The sequence below is a fragment of the Citrus clementina genome, unplaced genomic scaffold, assembly GCF_000493195.1.
Source record: "Citrus clementina cultivar Clemenules unplaced genomic scaffold, Citrus_clementina_v1.0 scaffold_7, whole genome shotgun sequence".
NCBI lineage: Eukaryota > Viridiplantae > Streptophyta > Magnoliopsida > Sapindales > Rutaceae > Citrus > Citrus x clementina.
In genome coordinates, this window is record NW_006262075.1 from 2982684 (window position 1) to 3004218 (window position 21535).

A 21535-nucleotide genomic window follows, 5' to 3' on the forward strand; every position below is an offset into this window, starting at 1 on the left:
TAAATCTCATTCTAATATAAAGATAACATGGATTACTTCAAAGATGGATGAATAAACTATCAAATAAAACATCTTTTGAGATTTAACACTCTCCAAAATTGGCTCTTAATATCATAAAATTCGAGAAGGACGAGTTTCTAGAAAAATCATTATGAAATTTGTGGATCGTGGATGGAGAAGAAAGAGAAAAACAAAGCTGCATTTATGGGTTTGTTTAGAGAGAGAAATTGTTATTAGGAAGAAGTGTATTTTTGGAATTAAAGTCAGTGCTAGTTAGGGTGGGTAATTTTTAAAAACCTCTCCTGAGGTTTGGACTTGTTGCAAGTAGATGGCGATAATCTGTTTATTTGTAAAAAACCTCCTACCGTCAGTTAACTTTAACATTGACCGTTAGTTGACAGTGCAAAGACAATATTACCCTCAACAACAATTTGTAGACGGAAATAACTAAAAAAAAAATTAAAATTGTTGGCGCGAAAAGCACAAACCCTATTTTTTGACAATTTTATCCTTGTCAATTCCAAAAATTTACAATATCATAGGTAAAGATTATAACTATTTCATTTTCAAGTTTTTAATTTTATCTTTTTTGTAGAAACTTTAAGAAAATATCAATAATTTAAAGAGGAGTTTTAAAATTTTTAATTTTATATTTCTTATAGGAACTTTAAGAAAATATCAATAATTTAAAGAGGGTAAAATAGCCAACAATTTTAATTTTTTTTTAGTTATTTCCGTCTACAAATTATTGTTAAGGGTAATATTGTCTTTGCACAGTCAACTAACGGTCAATGTTAAAATTAACTGACGGTATGAGGTTTTTTACAAATAAATCAATTCTCGCAATCTACTTGCAACAAGCCCAAACCTCAGGGGAGGTTTTTAAAAATTACCCTAGTTAGGGTTGGTAGAAAAGCTCGGGCCGGCCCAGACCCGCGGGCTTTAAGCCCGGCCCGTGGCTTGAAAGTATGGGTAAGGATTCATAATTAATAAAGCCCATAACATATAGACTCAGTCAAGGGCCTAAATGAAAAGAGTCCGTGCTTTATAATAAATAATATTATATATATATATATATTAAAAAAACGTATAATATATTATAAAATTGAAAAAAAAATTAAACAAAATAATAAAAAAATCGGGCAAAGGGAAAGGGCAAAGGTTTTATCACAAAATGTCAAAATTCCTAAATCGGTAAATCTTTATTAGTTTTTTTTATATTAGTGGTTGATTTGTATGTTATGTATGGTACTTGTATTGTTAGTATTTTTATATTTTGTGTTGGCTAATTATATATTAGAGAATTATATTTAAGTTTTTAGCCTATTGTAGTATTATGTATTGGATAATTATATTTTAAAAATTTATAGTTTTATTTTTTTAAAAAAATTGAAAATTTATAAAAGCCCGAGCCCGGCCTGAGGCCCGCCCAACTTGGATGGACTTGGAGAGGACCTGGACTTATTTAACATTATATGGGCCTGATCCTGGGCTTGGCAAAGCCCGGCCCAGACCCTTAAATTGCCAACCCTAGTGCTAGTAGTTATAGAAAAAATTTCAGTATTATTTAATGGTATTTACTTGGGGTATTCAATAGGACTTTGGAGGGGTGCTATTAGTCCAACTCATGAAATTTTTCTTACCACGCGGCGTTATGGACTTTGCTTTGCATGTCGGGCCACCTCTTGCTAACCTTTTGACTGCTCTTTGGTTGTTTCAAAAAACTACAAAACCTTTGACCTCATCAATTCATTGTCAATTTATTAGGCGATGGAAGTAATAGAAGCGGAAGGCGGGAAGCATAGTAGCTATATATGGTGCAACTTAGCTTCAATCGGTTGAAGCCTGAACAGTAAACACAGGTGTCAGTAAATCTGATTCCATGCTTAAATACACCAACTAAATAAATGCCTTTTTTTCTTAATGAACTGCTCAGGGCTCAGCTATTTCATTGACAACGAGTCAATGACATTGGAGACTTGGAGTTTTAGCCGAAAGATATTGTTATGATTAAGAGCGAAGGAACCACTTTAATCTTCTTCTTCATATACTCTTACGAAAGTTTACCAGTTTTAAGGAATCTATCCACACCATGTTAAAATAAATTTCCTCTTTTCTTTTTTCTTTTTTTTTTATAAAAAAAGAAGTTTTGTCCACTATTTCTAACAAATGCTAAATTTATATGTATTTGTACCATGTTCACTATACCGGTATACAGGCAACGTCTTCTGAAGAATTAGAAAGAAACAGCATCTATCATCGTCGGTGTAAAAGCAACCTGTAACTGAAATCATATGGCATTACTTTCACTAGCTGAGAAATAGGTTCTCTCTCCTTTCTCTGCAGACATTTAACTGCTGCCTTCCTCAGTTCATCTGGTAGCTGCAGACAAACCCAATCAAGCAATGACTCCAAGTCCTTTGCAAAGTCAAGTAGATACCAATCCAAGAGCTTGGGAAGAATCAATTTGTTTGCTCTTGAAATGCCAATAGCTGCCTGTAGATAGTCTTTCTTTGCTGCTTCCAACTCCTCCTCAACTTGAGATGCAGTGTACACCCTCACCTTCATTTGACAACATAAACGTACAAGCCAATTATCAAATAATAATGTAACTGTCTTTCAGAATCATATCTAATAATGAAGCAGAATCTGGAATAACTATGGCCTGAAATTGCCAGAACTAGCCACATTCGTCAATGAGTGATGGACCATTGATTGGCATTTCATGAAAAACTTCTAAGTACAACATAATTTTCATAAACATGGTTGATAAGTGCAAACCTTTTGTGGACCAATCCAACAATAGACGATTTTTAATTTGAAGATAATCATTTAAATGTTCCTAACCCATGAAGTATGAAGGATTTTTCCAGAATATGGGATCTTAGTTAGAATATTGATTAATGTGTAAGTAGCATACCCACAAAACAACAAACCATTAACAGAAGAATGAAAAGGGAGCTTAAAACGAACTTACAGCAGGGGAGGACCAGCTCCCACAGCAGAGAGCAAATGTAACCAAGGGTTCAGACCACTCCAGTCCAAATATACTGCGTGCTTTCATCTCATCATTTTTAGCAGCTTTAGGACATGTCTTTTGGAGATAAGTGAGAAAAAGAAAAGGAGGATTTAGTTTGTTTTACTTAAAAAACAAAAATTTCGGTACACCGATTCAATCCTGGGTAAAAGTATTATCAAGTAAAGATGCTTACACTTACAAATTTTAAGTGATACGGTAGTCTCAAGATGAAATGCTCAATTGTAATCGCATTGAGCAAGTGTCCCCCTACGACTATTGTTGCCTGGACCAAGAGCAGCAGAAGTTATGTCGAATGTAATTAATGTCCAACAGCTGATGTTAACAGCAAGTCATATGCAGAACCCCTCTCCTTAACACAGTGAATATATGTACACAAGCTTACAAGTAATATATTTTAGAAGTAATAAATCAGAAGCTTCCACAATTTATCACAGAATTTCTGGGAGAAGCACACTGCAAATTCATGACCATAGTAGTATCCTTAGCAGCTGAACATTTAATCTGTCTATGGAAATGTGCTAGGCACTGAAAAAGAAACCAGCTCTAATGTCTGAAAGAGAGTAAACCAATTTCAAGTTTCAGAATATAGAGGCACCCTAACACTATTACACATATTTTCCATTTTCATGAATGTAGTTGTTGGATGGAAAAGAAAATAACACATATAATATGATTTAGTGTACCAATTACAGTGAGTTCAACAATAGCCAACAGATCTCACCTTCTGCATAAGTGCGACAACCATTTCAGGAGTCTCAGGAATCCCATGCTCTAAAAATGCCTAAAAGTTCCAAAAATTTAATTGCATAAGTATGATGCCATTTTTTTTCCTTTTTGAATGTATGCGCAAAAAAGAGAGATCATACATTCATAATGCAGGAATTATAAATGTTTATCCAGAACGCAAGCTTCTGCTGATGGTTGAGACCCTCTAAACTGACAGAGGCAAGCTTCCCAAGTAGGAATCTGAAATAATCATCAAGACAGGGTGAAGACAAGTAATAGCAGTTTCAATAAACAAGTGAGAGAAAACAATCAAAGAACATACTTGAGCCTATGGATCAGAAACAAAGCATTTGTTGTTCGATTGAGATCAACTGAACTAGCTTCAATTGCACAGTGATGCTTGTAGGGACCAATATCAATGTTCCACAATTCTGAACGAGTTCCATAAGGATCCCAAAATTGATTTTCTCCATAGCTTCCATGAGAATCCACTACTTTGTCCTTCAAGGTGCTAATTCTTACAAAAATACTAGACAAGCAGCGGACAGTGTCCTCAGATACTTTGTTTGGTGTGCTGTCAGCATCCAATAACCTATCATTAGGGGAACCAGAACAGCTCTCTTCTGCTTTCTCCTGGCCCTCTAATCTGTACTCTAGCTGGACAATTGAAGCCGGAATTAACATGCATGTAGCACAAACTTAATATGAGTTCTCATATGGAACCACAAATCATTGTATACCTGCAATTTTAAAGGATCCAAACACTTGTCTGATGATTCATTTTTTATTGGAAGTCTCTTAACTGGGGTAACAACTTTGGGACTTTTCCTTTCTGGAGATTGCTTATCCTTCATTGAATTAGTACATGATCTATTCTCTTTTCCTCGACCATCTTCCAAATGAGATGAAGAAGAATTCAATTTCATTGAACCTTGTCTCCCACTTGTTCTAATAAAGCAGTTTGTGGCTGTTCGATCATTAATGGCATCCGAGGGAATGAGCTTTCTGCTAGAAGCAGTTCTTGCAAGAGAAGGTTGAGGCCTTGTAGAGGTTGCTGCTAAATTGATCTCATTATGGGACAAAGATTTTGATCGCTGATGTTTACAACTTCTAACAGACAACTGGTCAGAATCATTAGAATTCTCCGCATTCCTCTTGGAGGAAATGTAGACAGCTTCCTGATAGAGACCTTGCCTAAAATTCACAACTTGCTCTTCAAGCCTAACAACCTCCTCTTCCAAAACAGCTACTTCAGCAAGTAGCTCTAATGTCTACAAAAACGAAGACAGTAATCAAACAGTATCCATAATTTATACTAAATCCTAAATGCAGTATAAAAATTACTTAACGTTAAAAGTGTTTGGTTCATCTGGGTTTCTCCCATTTTTGTCCTCGAAGAGTTGCAAGATAAAGTTAAGTTTTCAACAGAAGGAAGAGAGAGATGAAATAATAATATTGAAGAGAGAAGTGAATATATACTAACATAGGGAGGGAGATAAGGAGGAAGACGAGGAAGAGATCCCAAAGGCCTCGTAAATGCCCTCTCTAAAGCTCTGTGTACATTCTCTTCATGTCTAAGCTTCCTCTTTAGCTTATCAACCTGGAATTTGAATTTGAAACCATAACAATCAAATCAAAAGAACACATAAACAGGAAACCAAATTGGATATAAGATAGAGAATTTTGCATACATCTTCTAATAAGGCCATTTTCCTTTCCCTATTGGATCGACGTCGATTGCCAGCACCGATTCCTTTCCTCCCCTGAGTCTCCATTTTCTCCTTTGTTTTTTTGTATTGTATATTCAGGAGGAAAATAAATAAATAAATAAATAAACGAATACAAATCAAGCTGAAATGAACAAAGTAAAGAGACTCAAAGGAGAGAAATAATTCGTTTCTTGAGACAAGTGAAAGGACTCAAGCCAGATATGTGTCAAAAGTGCAAAATAGGTCCTTTGGTACACTAGCACATTACACACTCTGCAAGAATATTATATATAAAAGAACAACAAATTCCAAACTTCTCAAAATATAAATGGAGCCATTTCTGCTCAAATTAAACTTGATAACCAAAAGTAGATTCCCACTATAAAGTACTTGAAAAAACATCAAGATTATCTAGAAGATAAGGGGAAAAAACAAAAAAAAAAAAAAAAGAGAAGAAAAGAAGAAGAAGAAGAAGAACATTAAAATGAAATAAGAAAAAAGAAGATAAGAGAAGTTACTTTATCATGCTTTAAAGGAGACTGAAGAGCATTGCGGACTCTTGTATTCATCTTTATTGCTTTGCTTTTCACTGGAAAACGAGAGCACAATGCACTCCTCAAAAACGTAAAACAAACGCAGAGGTAAACAAATATGTAATGTAACCAGAGCAATTATCACAAATTTATTATTAATTAATAAATAAACATTGAGAATAATTAATTCATGAGCAACGCTAACAAACTTTTTTTTCTAGAAAAACCAAAAAAAAAAAAAAAGAGCAAAAGGCTGAAACTTACCAACCTCCCCTTTGCAGGTTGAGTGAGAGAGAAATAAAGAGAGTGAGTGCGGAGATTTTTTTTGAAAGAAATAAGAGGAACTTCTTTCTTTTTCTTTTTTTATTTTTTTCCGAAGTTACTGAGCGGGAAAGTTGAGAGTAAAGAAAAGCCAGAAACACAAACACATGCATGCGTTTTGCAAATATATAGAATATATATAAATCAATATAATTCACCTCATTTCCATCTCAAGATGTATTATTATAATTAACTATATGAGTAATTAGTTGCTATCCCTATCTTGGACAGAGTGAACACGGAACATAAGCACACAGAGAGACAGAGGCAGCACCGCAGAAATAAGAAAACGACGAGAATTCGAGCTTAAAAGGGTCATCCAATCCAAGGCTAGCGTAACAAATGGACAAGACAAGACCAAACTACATTATAATGTAATGTAATATTCTTCTTCTTTTCTTTTTTAAACCAAGTTTAAATGTTTTAAAAAATGGGCTAAAAATTTCAGTAGATGGAGACAAATAGTAAATACTAGTATTATTTAGAAGGTGAAAATAGTTCCATATATGGATTTTCCATTACTTGCATGCAAGTGTGATTAGAAAGATTAGAGAGAGAGAGAGAGAGAGATGTTGAGGGTGAGAGTGTGTGATTGTGAATGGAACTATCAAAGAAACAGCGGCTTTTTTTAATGTTATTGAATGTCTTGAGTGCGCTTTTAGATTGATTGTGTACATGACAACACAAGAAAACACAACTCAACTCAACTCAACAACTCCCTCTCATCATCAACTAACGTGCGCTTTTTTGTCTTCTCACTCACTCACATTAATTTGTTTCCTACATGCGTCTTCTTTTATCTTCTTCTTTTTTTTTTCTTTTTTTTCAAAATTTCTTTAACTTTAAACGCCCATATCAGTATCGCCCATGCTCACTGACCTTAATTTGATGGACAACGTCGTGTTTGGTCTGCTGATCTATGTGCTCTTTAGAATACTAAAGTTTTTTTTTTTTTAATACATTGAAATCTAGTGAAAATTAGGCCAGAACAGAACGAGAAATAGAAATCTTATATATCATTATATAACCAACAATTAAAATCTTCAAAGGGGTTAGAATAGCAAAACTTTGTTACTCATCGATGGTAACTAGGGCAAAAAGTTAACTAACTCGAAAATAATTTATGTGTATTCGATGAATAGGAGAAATAAGAAATTAATGTATAGCAAGTTCCTAATAAAAATAATAATAAGAATAAGAAATACTAAAAAGATCGTTTTGGGAGGGGGGACACGGCGATGAATTAATGATGTTTCTTTCGAATTGTGGTGATAGTGATACGATCATCCTGATCATCCATTAATGGAGCAAATTATAGGGACTTCAAACAGTTAGTTGTATATCTTGATCACGTGGTTATTTATTTAAATGGGGCAGTGCCTTTCCAAGTAAGCAAAGCTAACATAATGACAGAACCCCCAGCGGCCCCGCCGCCCCCCCCAAAAGAGAGAGTAGAGAGAGATGGTTACTAACCTAGTAGCTCTTTGTTACCACGATCGATCCATGCTGTCGACTCCCAGTCTTCTTCATGAGACACCCATATACAATATTTAATAATTGTGCACTGCCATCCTTTCTATTTATGATCATATACTACACAATTTAGTTGAATTACGTTTTTAATATTATTGACAAGGTTAAACTTTTGGGATAAAACAATATTTCCTTTACGCAACAACAACATATTTGCAATCCCTTGAAGCTGCGGCAGTTTGTATAAAAGATCTTGAAAATTGTATCATTATCATAAATAAGGGATCTCAAGATTTTCATACACGTGTGTTGATCTAAATGCATGCTTATGTTGTAGGGCTTATGCGTTAATTTAATGACAAGCACGGAGATTGTGAGATAAGACAACCTTGGCACGAAATTAGTAATTATCAAATTAATAATTGTCCCTTTTTTTTATTATTAATTGGCAACTTCAAGTAGAAAATACGTGATCCACCCGGCGTGTTTAATGAAGTAATTATTCTGGACTTTTCTTTTATACTAATTTTTTCTTTTTATTAATTGTTAATCAGCTCTTGGATTACAATATGATAAAAGTAACGAAATGCTTTGAGATTTGGGATACAAATATTTGTATAATTTTGAATTATGTGGTAGAAATATGTTATTCCCTCATTGGTTCAACAAAAGTCAATAATAATATAAAAGTCAACTATTGCTTAACACATGCAATATTGAAATACAAACTCCGTATTTCAGTTTTGTAAATATAGTTAACACTATTCATAAATGCTCAAAATCATCAATTAATTATGATTCGACAAAGAAATCTAAGATCCACAAAAAGATTTTAAAGCATTATACAGTAGAACCTTAATAAATAAATAAATGGCCTTGGGATCATGAAAAATTTATTAATTTATAAAGATAACATCACATCCATAATATGAATTTTTATGAAGTAGAAGGATAGTATAATTAAATAATATAATAATTTTATCAAATTATATGATGCGATTCTGATTTGATCTTTATTCAATAAATTAGTTATTTGATAATTCTTTGGTTGGATTGCATGACTAAGTCACGATTACATTGTAACTCATTAGAGAAGACTTATTGGAGATAATATATTAAGTCAATCTCTCTCTTATTTATCTTAAAATAGCACATAAACTTTAATAATGGTTTCTCATTTAAAAGGTGTAAAAACAAAAAACAAAAATGACCAATGAAATGCGTAAATAATTATATTAGTATAACAAAGAAAATCGTAAGCATATTATATGTATTTAGTGTCAAATTAGATATATCAAAGTAATTTAACGGGTCCCTACCATACATATTTATACAGTAGAAAGCCAAATGAGAAGAGCAACAGGCCTATAACTTTGTTTAAATTACTGTAATATAAGCATAAAAAAAAAACTTGAAAAACAATTATATATCTAACACCTACCTTAAGCCTTTAAAGTAAATTAACTTTGAGTGGTATTCCCGATGCACTCATTATATGATAAATATGAGAATATACGCAGATCAAATGATCAAAAAACAAGATTAGGTACAGGGCATATGCTAATAGCAGAGGCACGTGATCTTTAGTTCTTTACATTATTTCTTATGTGACATGTGGTTCAAACATAGCCAAAACATCATTATTTGACCTTTTTGTCGGGCAAAAAATCAAGTGAATTTTATTTGTAGGCATTAAGTAAATCATTTTATTAATCAAAACTTAACTTCAATGAGTGATTGCGACTTAATTTCTCTTGCAGATGAAAATCATTTATATGGAGAGTCTCGCTAGGGCTAGGCTTTGGCTCCGCTTGATCGATAATAATCGAATGTTTACGTGACTCAGAAAATTGAGAGAAGCAATGTAATGTGAGTGGGAGACAACTCGACTGTGCAAATATTTGATTGCAGAGGCTAATATTGCTGCGCTGTGATTATGAAATGTAAGTCATGCGTCATGCTACTCAAATCATTGTACCTCTTCTCTTCTGAGCCAAGGCTGTACACTGTAGTACTCTCATTTCATCTACTTTTGCTTTAAGTGTCAATGTCCAAGCAAGCTTCTTCTTCTTTTTTTGACCTTTTTTTTTTAAAAAAAAACTATATTACAAGATCAATGTAATTCTTTAGCAAAAGTTTTTTTTTTTTTTTTTACTATATTAAGAGTGAATATCTCTCAACTAAAAACAAATAATCAATAAGAAGAAGAAGAAGAAGAAGCTAAAGAATAACTTCGCAACAATAGCGAAAAGGAAGACAAGAAATTTGAGGTAATAATTCATAAAATGGTCCAGAGCTAAGCACATTATATTTCTTAAAAAATAATTGTTTCTAAAGCGGTCCCAAGCACGAGGACCATTATTATGGAATAAAAGGGTGAGCGAGTGCGTGAGATAGCAGGTAATGCCAAAAGCATAAAGCTAAATTGGAACAAAATTACTGAAATTTGAGGGCGCATCGTTTAAAGGGCAAAGGCAGACGCAGATCCACACCACATGCAAATGCAACGCTCTCGTCTGGTTCTCTTCCCGTCCCTTGATATCCATCTACTCATTGCTGAACATAAAACATGATAAGTTTTTTATTCTTTCTTCAAACTCTTAATATATGCGTATCTTGATTTCTAAGAGATGTATTTATATATATTGCATCAGGAATGCACCATAAATGTTGAAAATGTAAGTATATATGATAAAGAAGAGCAAATAGAATTTGACTTTCTAAATAGCTCACAGTCACGTGGCCATATACCCTTCATACCCAATATTAGCACAACACTGGAAAACCAAAGCTTTATGTAACTTTTGGCTAAACTCTGAAAATTTGCTTGCCTGGCTGGTTTTGGCAACTACGCAATTTTCGTTTTTCGAGCCTGGAAAAGCTTATGGCATCCTGAATCTAATTCTTGTCATATCAACAGGGGAAGAATCTCAATATCAGATCAAATGCGCCATTTTAAGAACAATTTTAACTGTATTTTTCATATGGAGTTTCAATGATGAAGCTAAGAATCAGGAATTGCTGCTGCCCTCTACTCTCACCATCAAAATTTAAAATCAATGGGACAATGTCTTGATGGGGTTGAACATAACCTGCAATTTTATTTGTACTGCTAATGGAAGAAGCTAAGGACATGCAAGTTGACTCACGGAAAAGAAAGACCCCCCATTATGAAGGATGAGCCGTCACATTCCATATTTGGTATAGATGTGGTCCAGTTGATGCACGCAAGGACGAGGGAACTGGACCACCGGTTTTGGTCCCATTTTCTTAAGAATGCACTCGATGGAACAAGTAGTTACATTAGAGCGAAACAGATTTTGCTTTCCCCATTTTGTGCAATATAAACATGGTACATACAATACAGGACGCACTTTCAGCAGTTAAAACAAGGAAATTAAGATGACTGATATCACATTGACAGGAAAAAATTAATTTGTGAGATCAAATTTGTTTTTAGGTATGTCTCAGCAACTCACTCCGGCCTGCAGTTTTGCAAGCATATTGACGAACAAATCAGGCTGTAAAAACAGGAGATATATCGCTGGATAGGAGGACCAGAACTTCGTTTGATTCATTATTTGACTCACTATTATGTTCAAGATATTTTCTGTTTACCACATTGGTTTTCATTTAAACTTTGGTCAAATTAAAATTTAGATCTTTTCCACTCACATATTGCAGCCGTAGTTGCTAATGAGTGTATCATCAATCACGTTACCACTAAGATCCTTCGGAATTGATTGACCAACAAACCATTATAGGCATCACTGACGGATCCAAAGCGCAGTTTTAGTGACCGTTGCCAAGGCCTAAAACCAGGGTGCTTCGAAAAGTGATTGATAGTACCGACCAGGCGAACAGTGATAGGTAGATGCTCTTTTGACCAGATAAAGTTTCCCCTGAACCACAAAGTGAAAGAAACATCATAGGAATCATATATAAATCCACCATGCCTTACAGGAAAAGATGAGAACAATTTAATATTTGGCACCACTAGTCCCACCAGTTGAAAGAAATGCAAAAATTTGCCAACGAACAAACATTAACTGTAATGAAATCTGGTGGTTGCAAACAGAAAGGAGTGGAAATGTTACAATTCTACATGCGTTCAAAATCCCAGGCTTCTTGGCAGCAGTTTTCCAGAGCCACATATAGACATCTCGAAGATCTCCATAATCCTTCTCAATGCATGGAACAGAGAGAACAACCCTTGCATGCCATAAAGTTAGAAAACAACCACAAGGAAACGGCTGAAAGCTTAATTAATTGACATGGAATACCACTGATGAGCTAATCACAAGTCGTTTAAAACCATGAACAAAATTTAGGCTATATGGGTTTTCCGAGAGAAACACATAATAATAATAGTCTCTTCAAGAGTAAATTGTTTGATTAACATGCAACACATCAATAGCACTTGTGGTAGGAAATCTGGTTTTATTAAGTTTAAGCTTCAACTCCACAACTTTAAAAATTAACTCACCTTCGATGCGCAGATGCACCTTGTGTCCAAAACCTGAACAGAAAACTGACTTAAATGAACTTACTATTACACTCCTGTGGAATGAAAGCCAAAAGAAAATTTCAGCTGTGAGTTCACCCTCCTTCCTTTGAGCTTTCATGCAGTCATACACACAACATACAGAGTTCTAAGATGAGATTTGCTATCAGGTTGATATTTTCAATTTACAATTTACAATTTCTTACATGCCAAGTATGGAGATCATTTCAGTCACCAGAAATTTTAATAACAAAAGAACATTATTTAAGGAAAAAGCACTCACTGTACCAATGAGAAAACAAATATATACCTACATGATCGGTTTTCGCTAATTGAAATAATAGTGCATTGTTCCAAACAAGGCTGTCTCAATTTTCAAATACCAGTACAGTTCCTAAAACATGGCCGTAAGATACCATGCGCCTCAACCCACCCAACCTAAAATAAAAGTTACCTCCCTCCAAGGTTGGTGTAAGTGGGATTTAACCCCTGAACTTCCATCACAAAAGACCAACCAACTAGACAGTCCCCTTGGGGATTGGCATTCATCTTTCTGATCCTACTTTTTATCAAAATACCTTATATCAATGTGCGAGTACCAAGTGGTCAAACAGACTATCAAAAGGAATATAACTTATGTAGCATGGAAGACTAGCAAACAAGCAGAGATGTACACAGGTTCAGAAGAAAAGGAATATAGAAAACAACTACTAACTGGAAATATGGTACGAACCTCCAAAAAAAAAAATGTGAATGCGCATCCATGTATGTGTTACTCAGTAATTTCTTGTCTCATTGTCAGAGCCAAAAACTTTTAAAGGGCAAGCAGAGAGAAAATGGATCCGTGAGTTTAATAATTATTCAGTTTATCATTAACCCTCTTGATTAAAAGAACTTACAGATATTGATTGTGAATTTCTCATGAGGGTTTGTGGCCCACTTACAAAAAAGCTATTGGAGTCATTTTTTGTTGCACTATAGTTCACAGAACCAACAGCCTTTGACCTACCCACAGAACTTAGTCCAGAAAGATGATCGCCCCAGATATCATATGTATATTCATCTCTAAGCCCAGCCTGTTCCCTTTGAGTTTTCTGGTCTAGTTTGGACCCAGGCGCTCGAGCATGAGGAGCCATTGCAGATGCTGAAGCTAACAAAGGAGAAGAGCACAACAAACTGGGGTCAGCCTTATCGGTAGAAGGAGAAGTGGCAGAAGCCAACAAAACAGGTTTACTAGCAGGTTTTTTTGGTGCCGTAGGCTGCACTGGGGTAGAATACTGATTAGTGCTGTGGTGTCTCAGAGGCTGGGGCACCAATAATTTAGTCTCAGCAGGAGGTTCAGAATCTGGACCTTTCTCACAGTGTCTGTCAGTCATCTGGGTAAACAAATACCTAGATCCATTAGGTTGGTCCGCATCAGGAGACAGCAAGCATGCGCGGTTTGTTATTGAAGATGTGACAGGAGACAACGGTGATGAAGGCGTAGAATTTCCACTTTGACTACTTGAAACTTCGAGTACTCCTGATAATACAGCACCAGCGACCTTTCTCTTCCTTCGCTTTCTTCCCTTCTCCCTTCCAACTCTAATTGTGAGATTATCAGGATGGGATGCTTCCACAGTATTGGAAGTCTCAACTACTAGAGATTTGGAAGGCAAACGTGGTGATGCTTTTTCCTTCTGAGTATCAGAGTAATTGATAGGGTGTTCATGACTTTCCAAAGTTAATTTTGCATGTTGGCCAGACATATCTTTAACTGAAGTCCCAACTTTACTCTCTGTGTATTTCCCACTAGGTGCTTCCCTAGAGGTTCTGTCTTCATCAACTGATCTTAACAAACAATCCATTTCACCAGGCACAGAAATCCTGCTGTTTTTTGGATTCTGATGCGCACGAGAAGATTTTCCTGCAGTTTTTGTCGCACTAATAGAACTTTTCTCACTCTTATAGAAGTAATCTTGGGAGCCCAAAGCTATCATTTGGAGGTAAAGACAACAAAATACCAGAAACATTAAGGAAACAGCAAGAACTGCTATAGACAATTTCTTCAATCGCATCCAGAACACTGATTTCTTACAGATATTAAGCATGAAAACAGGCAGACTTGCCTTCATGGGTATCACAAAAATACCAGTGGCCAGGGCAAATTCAAGATCTCTGTACACCATAGCGGCAGAAAAATCAGTCTGGTATGATATGAGAAGCTTTGTTGACTCCCCAGGTTCAAGAGAAAAGCCTTTGCAAGTGTGCACCATAAACCCATCCAGCCTGCACCCTGCCCCAGAAACTTCTATACTTCTCACCTCAAGCGGCAAGTCTCCCATATTCTTAGCATACAGCTCTTTTGATAATGGCTGAAAACAGGAAGAGATAGTCTCTTCCTTGTTAAATAAAATGTCTGGAGCAGTGATGTTGTGAGGAACTGGCAAGCTAAGGTTAAATTCTATATTCTCAACAAGGTCAGATCCCTCCAATAGAACAAGTGAAAGCGAACCACCAAATCCTCTCAAAGATAACCACTCCACTCCAGAAAGATTGTTTCTTATCAGGGCTGAACTTCTCCACGCACATCGATTTGAAGGGTGAAAGAATATTGGCCCAAAAGATGCTCTACCATGAGGATGAACATAGGCCTCTGTTACTGCTCTTTCTGCTATTGAGAAGCCATACCTTGTTGGTCTGGTAGATTTTCCTTGAACTAAACTACCAGATGAAGGAGGCTCCATGAAACCATCTGCGTCCCTGCATTCATCGATTATTTCTCCAGAGTTGAGAATAAGCTGCATCACAACTGGCTGTTGGCTAGGATTCTTCACAGTGATCCACTTAGAGCGGTAAGAGCCAATCAGCACCATTGGGAATAGCACCTCATGATCATCAAGCACAGACAAGCCACTTGTTATGCCTTGAGATTTCCAGTTCCCCAGCACCATTTCATCAGCTTCTGCTGTCTCCATTGCCTTCAGAATAAGTTCAGGGAAGCATCTCAGTTATTGTAAATACAGATCAATACAAAGCAAGTCGTAGCCATTTCGAACATGGAACAGCCAAAAACTGGCATGAAACCTATGTTGTACTAGCTAATTATTATATATTTTTTTCACTAGAAATGCAATGACAATCCTTCATTGTAATTTTTAAGCAGTAAGAGAAGATAGTTTGTTGCACTACTGTTGGACACAATAAAATGAAATGGCTAGAATATCCTCCTCTTTCGTACAAATGGTAGTCTAAAAGTTCATTATTATTGTTAAGAATCTGCCCAAACTGCCATTCGGTATTATGTAATAGAATGAATAAATGTATTAAAATTATCAAGAAATATTAGCATAGTGAAAACTTACAAGGCATGAGCACAGTCAACTGCCTTTGGAAGAAATATTATCAACACACCTAAAATGTGTAATAAAATGTCTAACCAATGCATTAACCCAGGCGCAGCCACTCAACAAGCACAGATTGGAAAATAGAAACTAGTATCAGCATACCTTGATCTCTGATGGCACTTTTCTATCAGTGCCCGCAGATCTTGTCCTCATATTGCCAGCTTTGACATTTCCAGGATTGTTCTTGGATGAGTCCGTTTGACATCTTGAACAAACACGGATTATATCCTGGCAAGGAATTTTGATCTGAGGACTGCTTGAATCATTTGTCATTACAAGTAATCTACAATTTCCATTGATCATAGATACTTCAGGAAGAGAATCTTGTAATTCAACAGGCTTTTGGGTGCAGGTAATCACAGCAACTTGTGTAACAGTGCCTGGGAAAAGCAACAAGCCTTCCATATACTTGATCTGCAAAATGCTTGTTTCAGCAACTTCACTAATTCTGACAACCTTCAACATGTACGGAGCTCCATTTCTCAGGGAAATGGCAATGACATTCCCTCTGGCATCAAAAGACACCAAAGGCTCAAGAGAAACAGAAACAGGACCTGGCAGGTCATCATATGCCACTTTGCTATCCACATCAACTTCGAGAGGAACCATAACTGTATCAGACAAATTTTGGGAAGATCTCAGCAACTTCATACAAAAAGCACCAAAAATTTTTCCTTCTACTCCAATTGGGAAATCCATCTCCATGATAATCTCACTGTTGCGAGGACCTATCTCCCAGTTTTTGTGGGGCCTCATTGCCATTAGTGGAAAACCCAATTGACCACTCCTCACAACTAACCAATCATCAATGCTCGTCAAGCCAAACTCATCAGAATCCTGAAAATTTTCTATACTACAAGATGCTTCAGTATGATGCGTGGTATTCCCCACAGAAACTGACATCCATGAAGTTACTTCTGCCACATGGAGGGTATCATCGTAAGGATTAAATAATGACAGATTCTTACTCAACCGTCCAATAGAGGGAACATCCAATCCTGCTAAAGGCTGAATCTTATAAGGGGACTCAACACCAAAGCCTCTAGTGGGAACCAGGAATCCACCAGAGCTGGTCTGTAAGATCAGACGAGCAGTGGACAGGCCCAACCATGTAGGAAGAAACACGAAACATATTGAAGCCACTTCACCTGGTCCAAGTAGAATTTCACTAGAATTGCAGGGATAGAACTGTGAACTGGTAGTGAATGGTTCATATATCCGCAAAATGCTGTCACTAAAGGAATTTGCTACTGTCAAGAAAGCAAGTGAAGGGAAAAATAAATATTTTTGTCCCCAGTCCAGGACGGGAGGGCTTATCTCTACTTTAGGTGAAGAAACATCAAAAGTCCCTGGTTTAATCAGATTAGAGCTATTCTTCAAGCTAACATTTTTACTTTTCTGATTTAGTAAAGTCCGTCTAAACGAAGAAAAACCATTTTGTTTATCAATATCAGATCCAATGGATGATAACTCACCGGAAGTTTCCTTTGAACTCAAATAACATGAGATGGTCCTACCATTTAATAACTTAAATCTACAGCTCTGTGATAACCAGGTTCTGTTACTTGGCCCACTATTAGGCTGATTTGTTCCAATAGAAAGTGGACTGCCAGACTGAAGATTAGAAGTTTCTAAAGAATCTGTTTTCAGTTTATGCTCTTTCAACAAAAAACCAGGCAGTGTTGATGGAAAGCAGAATACATTCAAATCAGAGCAAACATTCCCACTTTTTGGGTGGGTCATTGAGCTTCTTTCAATGTAACCTGAACTAGTATCATCTCCAATAATATCTTGAAAACCAACCTGCTGATTATCTCCATAAGACCCACACCCTTTATATTCTACTGATTTCTGCATCCCATTGATAGAACATGGTTCACATGTAGCTAGGTAAAAAAAGGTACATGACAGAACCACAATAAAAAAGCCCTTGAACAAACCACATCTGCAAATGAAATGGAGGCAAGAATAACTTAAAAATGTACAACTATCAAGCAAAAAAGACAAATAGGAATGTAAAATATTCTCTCCATCACAAACTTGAAAGATCAAAAGAAGTGGGGGAAAAAAGGTTAAATATTACATGATTACTTGATGCATAGAAGGCACCCAATTCATCAATTTAAAAAATAACCATGTTTAATACACAAACTAGTGAAAAGTATATTACATTCCTGCTAATAGGTTCCACTATAGCCGCATACTTGCTCAAATTATTGCAATAATAAAATAAGTTTACTATTTATCCTGAATGAACTAGGAACACAAAATCACATGGATGCCTCATTTTCTCAGCAACCAAAGTGACAGACTCATTAAGGAAAATGAAATAAACAAGATGCCAAAAATAAAGAATATAAGAAGGGCAGTCCATAGTTGCAGCATTATCACACAATATTGCAAAATGAAACCAAATTTCCATCATTTATGGCTTTAAATGGTAAGTAGTATCTGACTTTATTTATTAGATAGTAATAATCCTCTTAAGATTCCAAATTAAACTAAATCCGCAGAAACAAACACAAGCATTTATGCTTTTCAAATAAGCACTCACACCCATCCTTCCCACAAGTTTGGAAAATTATTCTCATATTCTTACCAGCATTACTAGCTCATTGCCTTATGCTTAATAATAACAAAGTTAGTAACGACGCAATAATGCTGAAATCTTTCCAATTTTCTTTTTTTAAAAAAAAAAAAAAAACTTGCCAAGTATAAGCACCCCCCCGCTCCAGAGGCCAAAAAAAAAAAAAATGACAGAGCACTTTATTTAACTTCTCGCATATAACTAAACCAAAGCAAAACCAAACACGAGAGAAAATAAACTTCTAGAGTCTAAAAATACCAAAAAGAGTCCAACTTAATCCAATACAAGCAAAACAAGAAGAAACTCAAAACGATAAATTTCTTTTCTTCGTATACAATCACTACTCCAAGTTGTTACTTATCAAAACGGCCGAACAAGTAAGCCGAGATGAAATAGCGAAGGCGATGACAGAAGGTAAACAAGGAAACGAAGCGCCAAAAAGAAAAAAAAAAAAAAAAAGAGAGCTTTTGAAAGGGAAAAAAAAATAGTTTTGATGGAACATCGAAAGGAAATAGAAGGCGATGAATGGAGGAGAGTAAGGAGTTACCGGCAGTAGAACAAGGACAGCAACTGTGGGGCTATGATCGTTAGGGCTTGAAAGTCCATATCAGAGATGATAATCACGTCATCTAGTTTTGATTTTTCTGATGCAAATTTTAGGGTTTTGATTATCGGTGTCTGAGAAGATGATGAAAACAGGAATGCTTGGAACTGAAGCACGCTCACACACCTGATAATAGCAAATGAATGGCCAGGCCTTTAAGAACCAACCGGCGAGAAAAATGAGGAAAGAGAAAAGAGTGAAAGCGCTGATATTACTGCTTTACCCCTTCTATTTGCAGGCTCGTGGCTTCATACGTTTCTGGAAAAATATAATATCGCAATCCAATTGTATAATGAAACATCATACCATACTATTCGAAGATAAAATTGCTTGTGTGTGACTGTGACAATTGGGCGTTATGCGAATCAGAATCAATCACTCAATAGTCTATGTATAGCACGTTTTGCACATCCAATCCTTTAAATAGACCCCATTAGACAAAATATACATAATAACAGCCAAATTTATTTATTTTCATATACAAGGTATGATTAATAAATGAATCTCGTTGCACTCCTTTGAATTTTTACTAGATTGGTGTCGTAATTGATTATTGGATCTGAAAGGAATTTTTTCTTTTATTTATTATAAAGATGATTCAAGTATCAAATGCATAATAAATGCATTTTGAGAAGAATATCTATGATATTAACAAAATTAATCATCATTAATGACTATATACAAATATTTCAAGTACAAAGCATTAGCACATAATGATTTTTTTTTTTAACTCAAGAAGGTGATGTTATTTATCCTACTCAATATTTTGAACACATTGCTATTCAAGACACTCATTTCATGAACTTTATGATTTAAAATATTACTATACTCAACCTTAAAAACTAAAATTAACTTCAATTAAAACTTGCTCGACTAAAAATCTTTTTTTTTTTTTTTTGCTTTCTACATTCATAAAAATATAATTATTCATGAAAAGAGGACTTCTTATTTTTAAGTTCAAAGAACTTGGTTCGAGTCATTCATAAACTTGTTAAATAATTAATTATGTAGAAATAGTTTTTGACATGATAGCACGCTTGAGGATTTATATAAATATTTTAGAAATATGAATAAATTAGAGTCAATATCTCTAATGAATAAGATATAGTTATTCTTACAAATATTTATAAGAAAAAAAAAATTATCTACCCTACTCATAATAATGAGAAGGGCTTGATAATGAGTCCATAATGACTCAGTATTTGAATGTTTGAAATTATTTAGTGAGGCATTTTTCAATGGATATTCATTTAAAACATTGAAAATAACTTTAGAATTTAAAAAGATATTTCTATGGACATTATCGAAAACTTAGGCACTAATTTATTATAAGTAGAATAGATAATAAACAAACGTAATTTCAATTTGATTAAGGAAAGTAAAAAAAATATATATAAAAGGGAAATTACATGGGCTGAAGCGTAATTTGACAATGACACATTGTGATGGGCGTTGTAGGGGCAGTTCGAAGACTTTGGCCTTCCGGCTTGTAGTTTTTATATTAGCGTATTGTGTGTAATATGGAGGAGAGAATCCCCTCCCCTGTGCGCGCATTTTAGAAACTGGTGCATGATTCACGATATGAATTTGGATGGTCAAAAGTCTGTTTTGCCCCTACATCTATCCCTGTCACCGAAACCTAGTGACAGCTAAGAGTAAATTTGGGTGCAGAAAGGAGAACAAAATTGAGCGCCTTTCTGGTCGGTGTCGGATCGCACCGCCGGGCTCGCTACTCAACACGAGTTACACTTGTCTTCGTCCGTGAACGTTGAGGGCTATTTTTGGAATTACATAGTCAATGCCGTATTTAGAGGGAGACATCCGTGCACATTTAATTTGTCGCTCTCGCAACTCCCGAAAGTCTAAGCACGAAGCATCAAATGGCTCCAATTTGGTTCTTGTTAAGAGATTTTTTTTTTTTCCCCCCTCTTTTTCCCCTCTAAAGTCTAAACCATTCATATTAAATAGATCACGCTATATCTTGCAACTTACGCCAAAAAAAAAAAAAAAAAAAAACTATACCTTTGAAGGTCATAAGAAAATATTGGATTAATAATTTATCAAATAAAATTAATTTATCAAAACCATATTATTTTGATTGGGGTTCTTTTAAAGGTATTAATAATTATTTAATACGGTGGTTCTCTCAATTCTCATGAGTCATTTCCACCGTCAACTTCGTGGCAAGAGAACTTTGTGGGAAGAGTTCAACTCTTTAATTTTTTTAAAATTTGTTAGAGAAAATCTCTAATTCTTTCAATAATTATAAAAGGTGGGGTTATTTACGCTGTAAAAATTATTTTGAATTATAAATGACAAAACATCCCAATTCTCAATAAGATTTTGGGATTCCATATTGATTAGGATGAGATTGGTCCACATTATTTGAACCAATTTAAAAAGCAATTGGGATTTCGATTTGAAATTGATCCCTTTTAATTTGAGGTGAGATTGTGATTTATTTGAGGATCCCGATCCTTCCAAATTGTTTTAGCTGACAATGTGTTTAACATCATTAATAGTACATTGTGTAATCATTAATATATAATACTCTTTACTTTTTTAAAATTGTATTGCAAATGTTCTTTCTTAATGTCAATTGGTTGTTAATGGAAACATAGTTATTCCAATATGTGAAAAATTTTAATTAAC

At 35.1% G+C, this 21535-nt stretch overlaps 2 protein-coding genes across 2 annotated transcripts; both read right to left on the minus strand.

The window, feature by feature from the left end:
• Positions 1-2160: 2160 nt before the first annotated feature.
• Positions 2161-6472, minus strand: LOC18036566. The gene is made up of 11 exons (XM_006425789.2): positions 6273-6472; positions 5994-6090; positions 5458-5547; positions 5250-5366; positions 4507-5037; positions 4089-4423; positions 3907-4006; positions 3762-3821; positions 3219-3302; positions 2978-3094; positions 2161-2562 (listed from the first exon to the last, which is right to left on the minus strand). The coding sequence occupies exons 1-11, from the start codon at positions 6440-6442 to the stop codon at positions 2257-2259; spliced, it is 2007 nt and encodes a 668-aa protein (XP_006425852.2). The 5' UTR covers positions 6443-6472; the 3' UTR covers positions 2161-2256.
• A 6666-nt stretch (positions 6473-13138) lies between these two features.
• LOC18036569 lies at positions 13139-19183 on the minus strand. The gene is made up of 3 exons (XM_006425791.2): positions 18827-19183; positions 15795-17637; positions 13139-15266 (listed from the first exon to the last, which is right to left on the minus strand). The coding sequence occupies exons 1-3, from the start codon at positions 18883-18885 to the stop codon at positions 13179-13181; spliced, it is 3990 nt and encodes a 1329-aa protein (XP_006425854.1). The 5' UTR covers positions 18886-19183; the 3' UTR covers positions 13139-13178.
• Positions 19184-21535: the final 2352 nt, after the last annotated feature.